The sequence below is a fragment of the Denticeps clupeoides genome, chromosome 7, assembly GCF_900700375.1.
Source record: "Denticeps clupeoides chromosome 7, fDenClu1.1, whole genome shotgun sequence".
NCBI classification, from domain to species: Eukaryota; Metazoa; Chordata; class Actinopteri; order Clupeiformes; family Denticipitidae; genus Denticeps; species Denticeps clupeoides.
The window spans coordinates 19,447,429-19,465,713 of NC_041713.1; the positions used below are offsets into that span (position 1 = coordinate 19,447,429).

Here is an 18,285-nt window from a genome sequence, read left to right on the forward strand (position 1 = left end):
GTCGGTGTTCATTCCCTACCCTCCCCCTTCTCCAAAATTTTTATTCGTTTTATTTTTTCCACTCCGTTTCGTTTTGTCTCTCCTCTCTCTCCTCAAATTCCCTCTTTCTCTCTCCATTTTCTCTGTCTGCTGTGACTGTTGTGAGTTAAATCATAAAAATGATAATATTTGTTTTTAAAAAGCTGTGAATGATGACATACTCCCATGTGTCATCTGTGCTAGTGACAGGCCAGGGGGATAGACTACAGCACTTTTTTAGGCACTTTAATGTACAGGAGTAACAGTGGGTAACACACTCGCCTATGAACCAGAAGACCCAGCTTCAAATCCCACTTACTACCATTGTGTCCCTGAGAAAGACACTTAACCCTGAGTGTCTCCAGGGGGGACTTTCCCTGTCACTATTGGTTGTAAGTCGCTCTGGATAAGGGCGTCTGATGAATGCTGAAAATGTTAATGTGAACCCCACATTTCTAAATGTGCCCTCACACACTGTATGTTGGAGGCAAAAAAGTACTTTTCAAGTTCTAATGCAGTGGGGTTTGTGTAAAAGTATTTATGTTGAGGATGAAATACATTATCTACCAAACACCTTAAACACTTTCTTCCCTTGTGTATGTGTCATAATCTCCCCATAGAGAAGCCATTCTTGTTAGGCCTCATGGACAAGTGCTACATTTCTGACCTTACGCTATGCAGCTAAAGAATGTCTCACAGACAAAGTAATGCAGAAGCACCTTAACGTGATCGTTTTCGTGTGCCTGTGTTCATATTATCTACAAGCAAGAATATCTCCTGTGCCTTTAATGTAAAACCATATAGATATAGGCACATATAATGCCACATTATAGCAATCTTTGTAAAGAACATTTTCTTCCTGTTGTGAAAAGAACATTTATGTGAGACAATTTTCTGTTTGCATTCTTCATCATTTAGGATTTTTGTAGGACATTCACAGACCATAGACCTTACCCTGGATTAGTTGCAGAGTAAATTACAAGGCTTTGGGTGTGTGGTGTTTGCAAGCCCCCCTTGTGTCGGCACGGGTTTACTTCGTGCTCTCCTGTTTCCTCTTACCATCCAAAGGCATGCACACTTGGTGCACTGTCGACTCTAAATTGCATGTCCACCCCGTTCTGGGTGAGTTCCCAACCAGCTGCAACCGGTGTCCTGGGATGGGCTCCCGGCAGCAACGTCCCTGAGTGACAGGACTGTGAGTGAAGGGTGTGTGAGTGTTGGGTGTGTGAGAGATTTTTCTAAATCAGTACCATCTAGTGGCTGCGTAAGGTATTTGGACCTGAACAGGTCTGTAGCACGATACATGACTAGTTGGTGGCACAGCGGTTGGTGGCAGGGCGGCTATCAACATAGCCACATCCAAGGTGGACAGTTTGAATCTGGGCTCCAGTTTGTTTGGACAGTGTGCCTGTTCTCCCCATGTTGACCCGGGTTTCTTCCAGGTTTCCTCCCACCACCCATTCTTTACCTGAAAGTGAAGTGATTATCATTTTGAGAGAGCTGATTGATTTGAGAGAGTGAAGTGATTATCATTTTGAGCAGTGGGCTGCCATGACAGGTGCCTGTAGAGCAGTGTGTGGGGACAGTGTTTTGCTCAGAGGCACCTGAGTGGCACCTTGGCAGATCGGGATTCGAACAGGCAACCTTCTGATTGGCGGACCGGGATTCGAACCGGCAACCTTGTGATTACGGCTTCCTTAACCGCTAGGCCACCACTGCCCCATCAAGACATACTTTTACAATTATGTGTAAAAATAAGGAAAATTATTATTTAAAAAAATCAATATTTATTGATTTAATTAAAATGTTTTAAAAGGTAACTTCTTGTTGCTTTGTATAGTATTGGGAAAATATATTTCCTGTTTAATTACAGGTATTAATTGAGAGCACACTAATAATCTACTGACTGATCTGTGTCTACTGCAATGCTAAGGTCCTGAACAAATCTAATCCTAAAAATCACTTGAAACCTGAAGGCATCTTCCCCGTGTGTGTGTGTCTGAGTAAGATCTTGAGTCACTTGTGCCCGGGTCTCCCTTTAGAAGGAGGTAAGTCTAGAAGTCTAGAATGGGATAGGGAGGAGCCAGGGTTTACGGGGCAGGACCGAGGATCAGAAAGGGAACATCTGACTGGTCAGCTTCAGAGCTCTGGCATCTGAGACTGGTGCACACACACACACACACATATAGACATACTGGGTCAGTGCGAGTCCCTGGACAGATTCACAGAGAGAGAGGGGCGAGTGGAGCAAGAGAGTGGGAATGAGGGTTAAAGGGAGCAAGTGGGAAGGAACAGAGGAACAGATCGGGTCAGAAGAATAGAAGGACAAGCAGAACGGGACACTTGTGAACAGCGGGAGGACAGGGCTGTGATCGGATCTGCCGCCTGGGCATTGAGGGGCAAGCGTCCAGCCTCTTTTTTTAGGACTTTATTTTTAATCTGCTACCGTGTTGTGGCACACTGACTCTGTGTGGGTGTGTGTGTTAGTGTGTATGCGAGTGTATCTGTTAACGCTTGCTTGTGTGAGTGGTTTTGTACGAAGCTTCCACTTGACACACCGCCATGGCTGACTTGAGCCTACAGATGCAACGAGTTGATCTTACCGAGGTCTCAGATGACGACGAGGAGGTCGCCTTGGTGACAGCTGCTACCAAGCCTGCCATCGTCTCAGGCAAAGCAGCAGTGGTTCAGGATGACAAGCCAGTGGCCGAGGTGAACCTTTCCCTGGGACCAGGGCTGGACTCCCACCAAAAGTCAGAGGCACAGATGAACGGCATGATGGTCCTGGCCCTGCTGGATAAGATCATCGGGGTGGTGGACCAGATCCAGCAGACGCAGAACACCTTGGAGACTCGGCAGGAGGGCATGGAGAAATGTGTCTCAGGCATCCAAGGGGAAATGTCCAAGATGGCCAAGAGTCACAACGGTACAGCCAACACGGTCAACAAGATGTTGGAGAAGGTGCGCAAGATCAATGTTAATGTGAAGAGCATACGAGCCGACCTGGAGAAGCAGGCAGGCCAGATCAAGCGCCTGGAGAGCAACGAGCATGAGCTCCTCAAGAGGAAGAACTTCAAAGTGCTCATCTTTCAGGTAGGATTCCTGACTGTTTCAAAGTCGGCCATCAGACAGCTAATCTGAAAGGTCAGATCTTTTGAGATGTGTGTCCTCCCAGTAATTAGTGAATGGGTGTCATTCTAGAGAATTCCTCTGGATGAGTGTGCGCTATAAGACTGTGGGCCACGTTTATGTGCGTTCCTCCTGTAGCCTTTGCTGAGTGCATGAGTTTTCCATGCTTTTTAAAGGGCAAAGAGATGCCACATCAGGGCTGGGCACAGCATTCCCCATACGCCTGGAGAAAATCGCACACGACTGCCAAAAACCGAAAGTACACCTCTAGTGTTCGCTCCTGGGCTCCTTCCTGAGTTACATACAGAATTAATTGATTTCTGAATGTTAATGACGGTGATCAGCACAATTAGATTATAACACAAAACCTGCACCACAAAACTTTGAATGCCAATGGCAAGAGAAAATCTTGGAGCAAATACACATATATGCAGACGAATATGCACACGGAAAATGCTGAGAAATATGTTCAGAAAACATGGGCGTGCAGGGCGTGCCAATATACTTTGTGAACTGCATTGTTTCACAGTTAGCTAATGACTCTAAATAAAGCAGCTCATACATTATCTCCATGTCCAGTTACACACACACACACTCGGCAGCATGAGTCCACCTGTGGTGAAGCTGTGATTGAGCAGAACATTAATCCAGTAAAGGCTTGTATAGGTTTGCAAAGTTAAAATATGGCTAAATGTGAAAAAATAACCATTATGACATTGATTAAAATATGACTGTGTCATGTGATGCGTGTGCAATGTGCAGCATGCTAATAGGCTGGCCATTTCTTAGTAGATATGAAATGCAGGGATGAGAGATTGCATTACAAACTTCACATTGACTCAAGTTCAGATGGAATACCTGGATGTGTTGTATATCCAGCACATTGAAAATAAACAGAAATGTCAAAATGATACGTCATCACATGACATGACATAAACAGATACAAAGCACCAACCATGCCTTCCTTTTCAGTTTAAAATTTCAGTTTAAATGATCTATTCATTTAAGGTGTTTGATGGGGTTTGTGGCTGAATAATTAAATCTAATAAAAATTTCTTGTACAGATAGCAATTTTTTCTGAATTAAAAAATGTTTTATTATATTATTTATATTATTAAAGTAACCTATTCTGGGCTGCTGCCCCGCCCTGAGTCTCTGGCCTTACCCAATGTCCCAGCATCAAATCTGTCCTTAGAACTGCCTGACATCATATTGTTACCTCCTGTTAGAATCTTTGTGAATGGAATAGTAAATTCCTCCCCTGTCTCTTGACTAGTTTATAAACTGGTAGACATCAGTTAATATCAATTAACATGCACAGTCCACTAGTAGTCCACCAGATAGTATTTTGTTTCACATTGCACATTTAAATGCTTTCAATGCAGGAGTACGAGTGAGTATTTAAATAAGTAGGTATGTAAAACTTTATCGTCATACCATCCATGTACATTGTACACAGTGAGTTGAAATATCGTCCTCCTGGACCTTTGGTGCAATACTACAGATCAGAACTGTTTAGTGCATTGCTGGATGTGCTGCACAACAGGACAGGAAGTGGGACGCGTGTGGGAATCCTAATAAGTGTTATGTAGTAGAAAGTTGCAGGAGAGAGGTCAGTTAGCAGTGTTGTGTGTGGAGGCGGTCAGAGAGGGATCAGAACACAGCCCTTTTTAGACCCTTTCCAAAGCCCCTCCTCTCCCTGCCGGCTTTTTATAGCTCACTATGCTGTAATGTCTGCAATGTCTGCTTAATGGTAGCACCATGAGGGTTGCCAGAGGGACGTGGAAGGGGAACTGGTAAGATGGGACAACCACCCTGGTTGAGGAACGCAGGTTCAGGAGCTCTACCCTCTCTGGAGCTGGAATAGGCACAGTCAATATTTTTTACATTGAAAATAATGAAGATCTGAAGCAACAGAACACTGTACAATATCACCTTTCATTGCACGGTGGTAAAACCCACCTGTTGCAATCCTTTCCACATGGGAAAGGGAAAGGCTGGCTGGGATGTTTTTAAGGTCTGTGTCTTGATCCGCCTGAGAGACTTCAGACTGCCCTGCAAGGTGCTCAGGAACTTCTACTCCTGCACAATAGAGAGCATCCTGATGGGAAATATCTCAACCTGGTTTGGGAACAGCACCATGCAGGACAGGCGAGTCCTACAGACGGTAGTTTGATCAGCCAAACACATCATCCGTACCAAGCTCCCTGACCTTCAATCTATCTACAGCGGTGCTGTACCAGGGCCAGGAAGATAGTGAAGGACCTCAGCCACCCCAACAATGGACAGCAAAAGTTCAACACAGAGAGAATGAGCAGGATATCCAAGCTCTTAACAACAACAGTACATAGGACAGAACTCTAATACACTCCAGCACTTTCACTTTCATTCACTCTGGACTCTTTGCACAAAATCACTTTGCGCTTTTTTCTCTTTGCACAATCTCTACTCTTTTTACTTTTTTTTATCTTATACATGGTCTTTCACTCATTTGCACTACTTCACCCTACCTGTTACACATATTTTATGTTAAAAAGTGTAATATTTGGTTATGTTTGCAATATTTGCATATTGTGGTCTGTAGCAGTCGCAAAAAGCATTTCACTGCATATCATACCGTGTATGACTATGTATGTGACAAATAAAATTTGAATTTGATTTGAATTTGAATGATCCGGTCCATTTCACCGGTGTCCTGTGTAATGTTCCCTTATCGTGTTCACCTGTGTCGAATGTATAAAGCTGCCCTGTTCTTTTCTGTTCGCCATCGGATCTTTGATATGTTACATGTTCACCAATGGCTCAGATGTCTCCCCTGTCCTGTTCTGTCCATTAAACCCCTGTATCGTGACGCGCAATTGCGTCCTTCTTCCTTGTCATCTCGTCACCTCTTCGTCCTTCTCTCTGTTCACCTGCCTTGTCATGCCTAAAGGTTGTGACAGTCTGGGCTTGTCTACTCCACCCTCACCTTCATTATTCTCTCAGAATATTTTTCTGGAAATGTTGACCCAGCGCAAAGACTGTCCCATTTAGCCCTGCAAATGATCTGCATCCTCTCTAAGCGATGCAGAGAGGGAAATTTTATTTTTGCGTATTTGAAAGTGATCGTTTTTATAATTGTGATACACAACAAGCACAGCATACTGTGACAGCACGAAATGTGTCCTCTGTATTTAACCATCACCCTTGGTGAGCAGTGGGCAGCCATGACAGGCGCCCGGGGAGCAGTGTATGGGGACGGTGCTTTGCTCAGTGGCACCTCAGTGGAACCTTGGCGGTTCAGGATTTGAATCCACAGCACTTTGTTAAAGAGTCCGCTTCCTCACCCAATAGGCCACCACTGCCCATAAAATGCAATTCCTTGGGTTCTGACTATAAGCGGAACTATTAAAAGGATATATGCATGTAATTAGTGGTGTTTAGAAAATGAAGGAATGGACCATTTTTGTCCAGAAATCCTTCTAGGATTCCACATCCCCACAGCACATAAAGTGACTCCTCTTAAGAGTTCTTATCAGAAAGAGGCTGACATTTCTGGCACCCCTGGAATTTTTAATAGAAAAAACACATAGGGTTTTTGCTGATTGCTGTCTGATACTGTGTAAGTTGGCATTGATCTAAATGTGTGTGTTTGTATCTCAGCTTCAGATCCGTCAGTGGAATGTCTGCTGTGGCATTTATCAGACATCCTATCAGAGTCAGGGTGGGTTGCATAAATCACCAGTAAAATTGGACCCCTGCTGGCTGTGTGGAGTAGGTGGGTGAGTGTGCTCATTAGAAAAACAGCATCTTGAGTTTTGCCTGTGGTTGTATTGCAAATCAATGATCTTGTAGGTATTTACAGTTTCATGTGAGTCAGATCTTGGTTGTCATGATCACCAAGGTTTTACTGCTCAATAGGTTTCATTTGTATTAAAATTGAACACTAGTTTTGCATAAGCATCTTCTACTGTATCATTTAATGTGTTCAAACATTTTCTAGTAAAAATAGCAGTATTTTTTGGTATAGATTACAATCTAAAATGTAAAAAACCTGACAGGTACATTATGATAAAGGGCTTAACCAGTGTGCATGACACCCCCCCTACTGAATATACTATATATTTCCATTATGTTCACATTGTGTCATGCATTACACATGCATTGCATGTTCTCTCTGTGCAATAGTTGTATCATGGTATCATGGCATAATTTCAATAGCATAAGAGAAAAAAAGATTATCAAGATAATCCACAACCTTATCAAGGATGTGGAGGACTTTGCTATGCTTGTCCAAAAACCAAAAGTCACAACAGACAAAGGAGTACAATTCAGATACTGTCACAGACATATCCAGTCACAGTTGTGTGATAGAAGTCCACATGAGGCTATAACAGGAATATCGTACCTCTGCTGTTGGTTGAATATGGAACCATCAATTAGGGGAGGAGGTTTAATTTTTAACACCGATTGACATTTCAGGTCCAGAGAGTAAATGATTTGATTTCAGTTCAATTGCCTTCCATTGTACAGAAAATACCTCCACTGTGTTATTACCCTTACTACCATCATGTCCCTGAAAAAGACATTTAACCCTGAGTGTCTCCAGGGGGACTGTCCTTGTAACTATTGATTGTAAGGCGTTCTAATGTTAGGCATCGTCTCTAATAGGTGAAACCACAGTTTAAGATATGGCCAAAATTTTTCCTTTACATCATCTTGAAGTAATGTTCTGATTGAAGAATATTTCATGCTGGTGGATGCCTTTTCTTGACCTTTCCTCTTTCCATTCTCATCTCCTTGTTTTCCTCTTTCTTTATTCCATGTCTTTCAACTCTTTATAGCCTTGCAGATAACCCTTGATGATGATTAAAGATAATGTTTTGGAATCCCCGCAGACATTACACAGGATTAATAAGGCGCACACAAGAGTTTTTTTTTTTTAATTATTTTAATTTTATCACGCCCTCTATAGATCTTTCACACTTGAAGGGGTGACAGACATGGTGTCAGGCCAAACATATTCACTCAGGCTTTTGCCAGGGGGTCTACAATCTCAGTTACTGTCCTCACCCAGTCCCTCCCTTCATCGTGCCATTCCATTGGCTGCTCTCAAGCAGGTTGAGTTCGTAACCAAATCCCCCCAAGGCCTTCCTGCAGGACGCTCTAATCAAGCTGCGATAAGATTCCTTTTGTTTACAGTCTCCTTCTCTGATGTCCTCTGTCACTTTCTTTAACATGCATGCATTTTCTTTTGCATGCACACCATGTGTGTGTGTGTGTGTGTGCGTGTGTGTGTGTGTGAGAGAGAGAGAGAGAGAGAGAGAGAGAGAGAGAGAGAGAGAGAGAGAGAGAGAGAGAGAGAGAGAAAAGCGCGTGCGTCTGCATATGTGGGTCTGTCAGCATTCCTCTTTTTTGCATAAATACATACTTTGGGCAATTCTGGTCACCTTGAGATTTCTTTAGTAATTGACTGGTGCGTTGGCATTAGTTGGTAAATTTAATACATTCTGTGACATAAGATTAGATGTTTATATGCCATTTTACCAGTAAGCTATGCTGTACCTGTGCTCATAAGTGGAGGGGTCAGCCCAGCTTTGAAACCCTGCTGTCCAGGAAGATTGGAACGGGGTCAGACAGCTGTCTGCATCGTCATGTGACATTATGAAAAAAAATACCCACTTGCATACTTGCATTTAAATAACATATTGAACGACATGGTCAGTACTGAGGATAGGATAATAAACTGATGAGGGAATATCAGTAAATAAATCCAATTTTAAAATAAAATTAGCCAATTTGATGCTAAAGTAATTAACAACATGTTTAAATGCTGCTTGCCAATATTTCATTTTCTGCAGCCTGGGAACAATTAGGAGACCAGTGCCAGAGGACCTGAATGACCTAGACAGTATAAACTGTATTCATGCAGTTGTCCATTTGACAAGCAGTGGATTAAAACAAATAAAATGACTAGCAGAGCATTTAGAATCCTCAGTATGTATATTAATTATGCTCAGATTCCATCATAGTGAACAAAATGGGTATCAGCCAGACCGAAATTTAAGAGAAAAATCTGTAGGGTGACTTCAAGTGTTTTGTCCAATATATGCCAATCAGATTTTGCATGGAACAGTGGGCAATAATGTGTCATGACTACCCAAGAAGAAAGAATGATATATTTAAATCAAAAAGGGTATTTATTTATTTAAGGGTATGCACACATATTCAAACAGCTGATTTGTTTTTTCAATTGATGTTGGAAACATTTTGAATGTATTTATTAATTTTATCTTTAGATGTACCTTGCTCACTCACTGTTCATTATCGATCTGTTGCAATGAAGGTCGCGGCTGCATTGGGCACAGGTTCTCACATGGCCAGGATTCAAACTCATAACTCATAATCACTCGCCACCATATAAGGCCCTATATATGCGCCATGGTACATGTTCTGATTGTACATTTGATTCATGTGTACTCATGTAAGAAAGCTGATATCTTAATCTAGACATGACTCTCTAACGTGGGTGTGAGTGTGCATCCTGTTGTGTGCCAACTTGCTATTTAGCTGAATGAAGTGACAGACCGTGCAGTTGCAGAGATATCCCCTGTTTAATTTTGGGTATGCCCAGTCAAAAAGGGGGCCCCTAATAATTGTCACGTATGGCCACAGTGACCCGAAGCCTCCTCTTCAATATCCTGACCGGAATGGCCTGGCAAGGAGAGGAGCCATCTGGCTCAGCAAGCAAAGTCTGAGCATGCTTCATATATACCTATGTGTGTGTGTGTGTGTGTGTGTGGGGGGGGGGGGGGTGTTCATGCGTGCAAAAAAGACAGTGAGTGAATGCAGGCCTTACAGCTGCTGCTGTGAATCATTCTGATTGAATACGCCTGTTGTAGTACAGCATCATGGAGAATCGAGAGCTCCACCAGAATTCCAGTTGGTCAATATCCCACAACTCTTCTTATAAGATTTTCCTGCAGAGAGCAGTTTGGTATGAATGCCGGTCGAGTTATTAAGGCAGTAACTCATAACTCAGCAACTGATATTCTTTTTCAGTGACATTCAAGTGGCGCTCAGATATCAGGGAACAACATTTATAGGGGGGAGGGTATAAATGAGGAGAATTTGCACATACTGGTATGCATTTTTCATGCCCCTTGTCTAATGGTTGTAGTGCCAACTTTATATGTTGGGCTGGGTGAGGGAGCATTTAGGGCTAGATGGGGTGGGGTAGAATGCCACCATGGCCATGGGCCAGGAAACAAACTGATGTGGTTGGTAGAATGTAGCAAGAGGGACCGTCGGGCCCAAAATAAATACACTCAAACACTTGAACAGCAACATGTCAAGCTCCCTGACACGCCATGTCCAAAAAAGGAAACCAAGCCCATCTAATGTTTTTTTTTTTTTACTTTTTATCCTACATTGACTACATGTTTACAACCAGGGGGTGGTAACATCAATGTGCCTGACAGAAGGTTAGAATATAATATTAGAATTGTGTGAGAGAAGACCTGATGCAACAGTAACTATGGCCACAAACCCCTACAACTCAATCCATTACACTCTTACAGTCTCCCCTTTACAGTCTATTGATTATTTCAGATCATTCTGGGGTGTTTTTGGCCACCGACAAGTGCAAAACAAATGAACATTTCATAAAACGAATTTAGAAGAACCGAAGCAGGTGAAAAAGGTAGGTACGATAGACCAGAAGTGTGTGTTTGAATTGTCCGGGTGATTTTGAGTTGTCCCTTCCGGGGCAGCTCCAGTCCCATATTCCAATCACAACCTCGTTGGCGATCCGATTCGATCTGATACCAAGTACAGTTCAGGTTGGCAATACATGTGTTTGGAATAAATAATAAAATAAATGTGTTTGGAAAATCTAAATAATAAATGTATGACCTGCGGAGGGTCGTCAGCTGCTCTGCGCACACATCTGCAAGAAAGTGTCCCTCATTAGGGGTTTAGAAAGTTGGCAACCCTAGTTTCACGGGGTGAAGTAAAGTGAGCCTGATGTTTTGTGGGAATTATTTTAGCCAACTGGCTCGCTTTTGTGTTTCTTGTGTGTTTTGTGTTTTAGATTTTTTAAATGAGCAGAGTTAAGCGTCACCTCATCCTCTCTGAAACGCTTTAATAAATCGCAGAAGCAAATTATCAAAAAATGAGAGTACAGAAAGGGTAGGAACGATAGGCCGGGAGTGCATGTGGTGTCAATCAGACAGTTTCAGGGAGGACGAAGAGCACAATGTTAATTTGTTGTTCATAAAATGTTAATTTGTTTTGAACTTGTCATCTTTTGTTCACTAATTATTCTGCAACAAGTGTTGTTGAGAACAGTGTCTTCATTGCTCCTTGATGGCAGTCTTGATGGCAGTTAGAATGGCTTGGAATTTTTTTTTCTGCTGCTGTTTACCTTTCATATACTACTGCTACAAACTTGTGTCCATTAAAATAGTTTTAAGCATTTCCCTGACCTCATTATTCAATATGTGCATCCTGCAATCACCACGAAGTTCCACCAGGGGGCATTGATACCAATTTTACCAGAGGTCTGCTGCCTACCCAACAATCAGAATTCTAATGTCATTTTTATCTCATTGGATCTTACATTTTCATTCCTATAGAGCTTAATGTTCTGAAGGACTTTCCTTGTGCATGTCAGAATCCCATGGGTACTGAAGCACTTTTTATCATACCCACATGATACCATCTCAAAACTGTAAATGTCCCACTTGTGGGACTAATAAAGGATCATCTTATCTTATCTGAAATAAGATGGTCACTTAAAAAAAAAATTAACTAATTTAAAGCAGTGCTTTTGTCTTTCCAATAAATGGCTTCCTATGATGCTCAGTGACTCAGGCTCTCTAGGGCATTTGTTCCATGTTAATAAATCTATTTCACTATGTGGAAGCCTGACCTTTGCTGTTGTGATGTCATTACATTTCTGAATCACTTGCACCCCTCTGGTTCCCATCCCTCAATAAGTAACCAGACTGATGTTATCTGTTTTCTGTAAAATCAGACCATCGGATTTATTGGTGACCACTAGATGAGGCTCTATGACAGTCAAGTCTCTGTCTCTCTTGATGAACTTAAAGGCCTCAAATGGATTTTTATATAAATATGTATAACTTTTTCCGCTGAAATTCTTTTAAAATCTTCTGCATGGAAATGTGTTAATAATCTAGGGTCTCATCCTCATCTATCTCATCCATGAATGTAATGAATATAATTGTCTGTCTAGAATAACCACTCATTTGCATTTGGAATGAATGCCTTTTTTTTTTTTCAGCAGTATTCATCCATAAGTCTGGGTGAAAATGTTTGAGATGCACGGCTACCATTTCCAACGTGTTGTTTAATGGTCCCTTTTCATTTAAGCCACTTAGACTGCCCACGATTGCTCCCCACGGGTACCAAGGAAAGACTAAAGCCAGATGCCTACACATACCTTTGAAAATGTTCAAAGCAGGCTTTATAGATCAATAGGCCAAAGGCACAATCTAAAACATTTTACTCATTTAACAGCTCTTGATTTCATTGATTATCTTCTTACAGTGACACATCGCAATAGGTGGGACACATTAGGTCTCAAGTCAGCATTTTGTCCTAGTTGTCTGGTCTCCAAATAAATCATACCACAGCAATTCCAGGATCCTTAATGTATGGACAAAAAAAATTAGACCTCCACCTAAATGTGTCAATTTCAAGGGACACGAAAATAATTATTGCTGAAGCGCAATGTGATGTGACAAAGTTGGATAAGCCTCATAAAAAATTGAGCACCAACAACCCTCTAATCAGTAATTCTCCTCTTTACTTACAGGACCAGATGAAGCCTGTGAAGAAAGGAGAAGCTGGGTTGCAAGCTGCAGGGGAGACAGCTGAGAAGGTGCCTGATGAAGAAGGCAAGGAGAAGGCCTCTGATGAAGAGGTGGAGATTGAGGAGATCATAGAGGAGTCACGAGCAGAGCGCATCAAGCGCAGCAGCCTGCAGCGTGTAGACAACATCAAGAAGGCCTTCAGCAAGGACAAAATGGAGAAAACCAAGCAAAAGACCAAGGAGAACCTGGAGAAGACACGGCAGCGCACACGAGAAAACCTGGAAAAGACCCGACAGCGTACCCGTGAGAACCTGGCAAAGACCAAGCACAGTCTGGAGAAGAAGATGGGCAAGCTCTCCACTCGGCTGACACCCACCACAGAGCGTAAGGAGAAACTGCGCAGCTCCCACGAGAAGATTAAGAAGTCGCTGAAGCCAGATCACACCATCTATGCCCGCTCAAAGTCCACCACCTACCGGGTGCCACCGTTCACCTTCCACGTCAAGAAGATCCGTGACGGTGAGGTGGAGATAGAAGAGGTTGAAGTCAAAGAGGAAGAGGAGGAGGGCCCAGACACAGAGGAGCATGGGGAGGCCATTGCTGAGGAAGGCGAGGGCTTCCAGGTAGAGGTGGAGGAAGGGGAGCTTGTGAATCTGGACAGCCCAGAGATGGCTGAATTGTTAGCAGGGGCAGATGCCTCAAAGCTGGTGCTCATGGATGCAAACCGCACTAGAGAGAAATCGGGGAAGTAAAAGCTGAGGAGCTATCAAGCTTATAGGCTACGTGGCTTGTGAAAAGCTTTAGCGGTGATTGGTGTGCTACTTCTGAGGTTTGGCAGAGTGAAAAGTTGGAAGAATTTGGAAACATGTGGAGATGCACGATGGGAAAGATGATTGATGGTGACCTGTCAAGTGAGGACTTCTTCTAATGTTTTTTTTTTTTCAGCTTCCATATTTAAAGATACTTTGAACTCAGCATGTACAACAAATATCTGCAGGGGATTCTCAACAGCAACTAGAGGAGTAAATTGTGCTTCTAGATAAAGAGTTTTTCTTTCTTTCTTTTATGTTAGGATTTGTGAACTGAGGGTTAAAGATGGACTTTGGTTTTGTTGTAAGAAGTGTAAAACCTACATGCCCGAATGCCAACATATCAAATGTTTCCCTTAAAACCATAAACTATAATGAACAGATCTGCACTGTACTACTGAACATATTTTTATTTTAACATAGGAAAGTGGTCTCAAATTTGCTTGAATTTAACAACTGAACACAGACAAGCAGGAATTCAGGCACTAGGATCACATATTTTGGGGAAAACGTCAGGGTGGGGTCTATACTGCTACAATAGTAACTATAAGTGGCATAAGTCTATGCTGATTGGCCGAATGCATGGTATATGAAACCCCAGCACCTAGAGCTATGTAAAGTAATAGCAAAAGCTTTGTATTCTTTTTGAAGAGGCAGGCCTGCCAATTGAGTCCCTTTTGAATCCAAATTTGGATAGAAAGTTTGACTTTAATTCAGGGTAAAAGCATGTGAACATGACATGAACATGAACAAGAAGTACACAGAGGAAAATATGAATGTATATCTCATGAAATGTTGTCAATATGTTTGTGTTGACATACTACATATGAAGAACATTTCACACGTTGCCTAATATAATGATCATTTATATTCATAACCAGCACAGACCATTTCTTACTAAGAGAATGCTCAAACACGTTAGCGGCACAACTGTTGTTCATAAAGCCAGCCTTATTTTTCAAACTCCTACAATTCCTGTGTGTGTATGTGTGTGTGTGTGTGTTTATATATGCATACTGTATTACAATGTCCAGTCTGTACATATATACAGTAGTGCATAAATGAAAAGGTAGGACACACCAGCCAGAGCCATTGATCTCTTCTTATCTGTAATGTTTGGTTTTTACATGTATTTTTTTTGCTGTTGTGCCCTGGAGAAAGTTATTCCAATAGATGCATTGCAATGCCAAATGATTGTCAGTCTGTCTGCTAAATGAAAAAAAAACCTATGAATATTAAATTCATCCTGCTGGAATGAGACATTCATGTGAGTTTGATTATTGTCACAGAGTACACTGGAAATTGGAGAGCACTAAATGTGGCATCAGACCTCATATACATGAATATATCAAAGTATACAAGGATAAATAAAAGATATACAATGAGAAATATGAGTAAGAAATTTTATATAAGAAATCTTAATTATGATTCAAAGAAAATGTTTTTCCACTGTTTCTAGTCCAGTGTTTTTCTCTGTGTAGTTTCTCCTTTCTCTTTACCTAGGGCTGCTGGTCTATTCAATGCTGTTAATGTAACCACTGGGACCAGCATCTAATTACATAGAGTGCTTTTCTGGAAACAAAGGGAAAGGGAGGGGGAACATCCTGTACCCATTATCAAAGACAGAAGAAAATGTACAAAGGTGACAAATAAGACAACACAAAGCAGCTCCGTGGCATGTAAGAAAGACAACAAATCATTCGGAATAAAGGAAAATCTGAATTTAATACACGCACACACACAAACGTGTGCGCACATGCACTCACGCACATGCAGCTAGATTCAGGGAAAGCACTAGCAGTCAAACGCATCACAGATGGGCGAGCGATCTAGGCGGCAATTGCTAGAGCATATGGAGTGAGAGTAAATTATGCCTGTTTTCCTTGTTCCACTGGTACCGTGTAAACTGCAGTGGGGCTAAAGGAGGGTATCTACAGCATGGAGGTATTATATAATCAAACTTTGCTCGTGGCACACAACAAAATGCAATTAACAAATGAATACTAATAAATAATAATATATGAAATTGCATAAATGATTTTTTTCTGTTTATTTCTGTTACTTTTTGTAACACATTCATAACATGAATTCTAACAGTAATAAAAAATTCCTTACCAGTAACCATAGCCGATACTGTGGCTTACGGACTAGACAGATTCTAGGTAATAAACATATTTATAAATGTAGGAGGTAATGTCTAAAATGTTGCCATAAAAATATTTGAATTGATTTGAAAATCCAAATATTTTCTGGTGTTAGAATGTTAACCAGCTAGTAGTGGGAAGTGTCACCAGCTGTAAATTTCACGCCATAAATCTCATTTAAAACTTCATGCCAGAGCTCACACGGTTGCAGGTGCCAATGTGGAAACGGAGGACGCAATCGCTCAACTTTTTAGCATATTCATTTTATCCTTTTACCTCTTCTTCCCTTTAATCTAAAGGAACCTGCAAATTCAACAGCCGTATTCAGAACAAATGTGCAGTGAGGTACAGGATATGTCAGACCACCTTTGAAAGATTGGTGCGGCCTTACCAAACCACTTGTCACATCCAGTCATGAAATATTTCCTCCAAAGGACTATTATTAACCTATTATTAAGAGAATTCGAAAAAGTATAAGTATTAAATAAACAAATCAGCCATCACTACTTTTTATTACTTAGACTGGATAGTTTAATCTGTGAAAATGAAGTTATTGTCGGGACGGTAGTTTGCACCACAGTGGACCTTGGCGATTACCATTCCACTTTCATACCCGCTAGGCCACCCCAGTTATGAGTCACTTAAATTAGCTCAGCACTTAATTAACATCGCAACGTTAAAATTCACATAAATGTAAACAAACAATAATAATTCATTTGTTATTAAGGAAATAATTTACCAGGGGTTCAGCATCTCAGTGCCGTGGTGACCTACAGAAAGCTGATTGTATCAAGTAAAAGAGGAAGTCTGTGTAGCCCTCTTCTAGGAAACCAAGTTTCATGAATGTGCACTCTCACACAGATAATACACGTGTGTTGGGTAGGAGCATTAAATCATCTATGACAAGGTGGCAGGGGAACTTCCTTTGAGACAGGGCAATTGTGAGAGGAATTAAACCGTATGTGGTTCCTAGTTTAAACATTTTCTGGTTCCCAGGGGGGCTGCTCATGAATTTCTCTCCTTTTAATCCCCTAATAACTGAAATCTCAACAATACTCAGGCCAACGCAGCATGAGATTCAGATGTCCTATACTGACGTGATAAACTCTTATATTTGTTTTTTCCTTCAATGGTCTGCATTCCCCATATGTGTCACAGAGAGATTGTGCTGTTGCTCTTCTTTTGAACATACAACTAAATTCAGAATCATCCATATAGAAGTAGTGGTAAAATCCAGTAACGGATAGATGAAAGAGCATCAAAATGAACCATTAACGTGAGAGCAGTATGAATATGAAGTTACATTTACAGTACTGACAACTACAGAGGAATATTTCATGCATGGACTGGGATTAGTATGGATTTGACATTTTATCTCTGTCAAAGCAAACAAGGGTACATATGAAATTAGAGAAATTTGAGATTAAATGAGTGACATTTTATACCACAGATTACATCCAGTATGGTGATTGAGCACTATACAGTGTTGCCAGAGCCAAACCTGCTTACAGGAGGAAGAAGCTCAGACCGACAAATCCAGGCAGGTATGGCAGGGCTCCAACAGATCATTGGCTGATGGCCTTCCCCAGAGAGAGCCATACTACACCCACCAGTCCACAGCAACTGCAGACTGCATGCAGAATTACAGCTTCCGGGGGTCCATATTCAGGATAATTGGTCCTGTAGGATCCTCAAGAGACTACATTTCCTGATGGTGCTTGATGCATGATGCCTTACTGTTGCTGAGTGTTGTTCGGACCCTCCTCTTCCTAGTATAAAAAGAGCTTTAAATACTCTCATTCACTCCGACAATTTTGCCCTTAGGCAGACATTTCAGTGTGAGGATAAACAGGCTTAATAATAGTTTCCATTGCCAGCAGCATAAGGGTGTTAAACAAGGCATTTCACACGAGCATTTCCGCAATATCATCTGCTGCAATACATGTGATAGCAGTGGAGACTGTTTTTAAGTGTCTATTCCCAGTGACACTAAACATATTCTTATTCTGTATGATACCACTCATAGGACTGTCCCAGGATTCCACTCAACAAACATTTCTACTGCCTAAAGAACCGTAAAGATGGTGTGTTTCACGAAGCACTACAGCTTACAGTTTTCAGCATGGGGTTTTGAACACGATTGTTTGGCCGTCAGGGAATTTAAGATCTGTGTTTTTAATTTTACATCCATCATGTTTTATTGATATTTTTGGGAAAACTGATCATGGATAAACCCTTTCCCAACCTATACGTTTCATTACCGCCATATTTGCATATTAGGTCACCGACACAGAACGACATTGATCCATTATTTTTTTGCTCTCTAAATGCACCATGTTGTGTCCATTATATGGGTACTCAATAATC

At 41.5% G+C, this 18,285-nt stretch overlaps 1 protein-coding gene across 1 annotated transcript; it reads left to right on the forward strand.

Annotated features, from left to right (window-relative positions):
* Window positions 1-2,124: 2,124 nt before the first annotated feature.
* Window positions 2,125-15,034, forward strand: cavin1a (caveolae associated protein 1a). The gene is made up of 2 exons (XM_028985978.1): window positions 2,125-3,111; window positions 12,968-15,034. Exons 1-2 carry the CDS (start codon window positions 2,581-2,583, stop codon window positions 13,715-13,717), a joined length of 1,281 nt encoding a protein of 426 aa, XP_028841811.1. The 5' UTR covers window positions 2,125-2,580; the 3' UTR covers window positions 13,718-15,034.
* The last annotated feature ends 3,251 nt before the right edge of the window (window positions 15,035-18,285 follow it).

Coding starts and splice junctions, on each gene's coding strand:
- cavin1a (XM_028985978.1), top strand. CDS start 2,581: ATGGCTGACTTGAGCCTACAGATGCAACGAGTTGATCTTACCGAGGTC. Junction 3,112..12,967: donor TCAAAGTGCTCATCTTTCAG/GTAGGATTCCTG, acceptor CTTTACTTACAG/GACCAGATGAAGCCTGTGAA.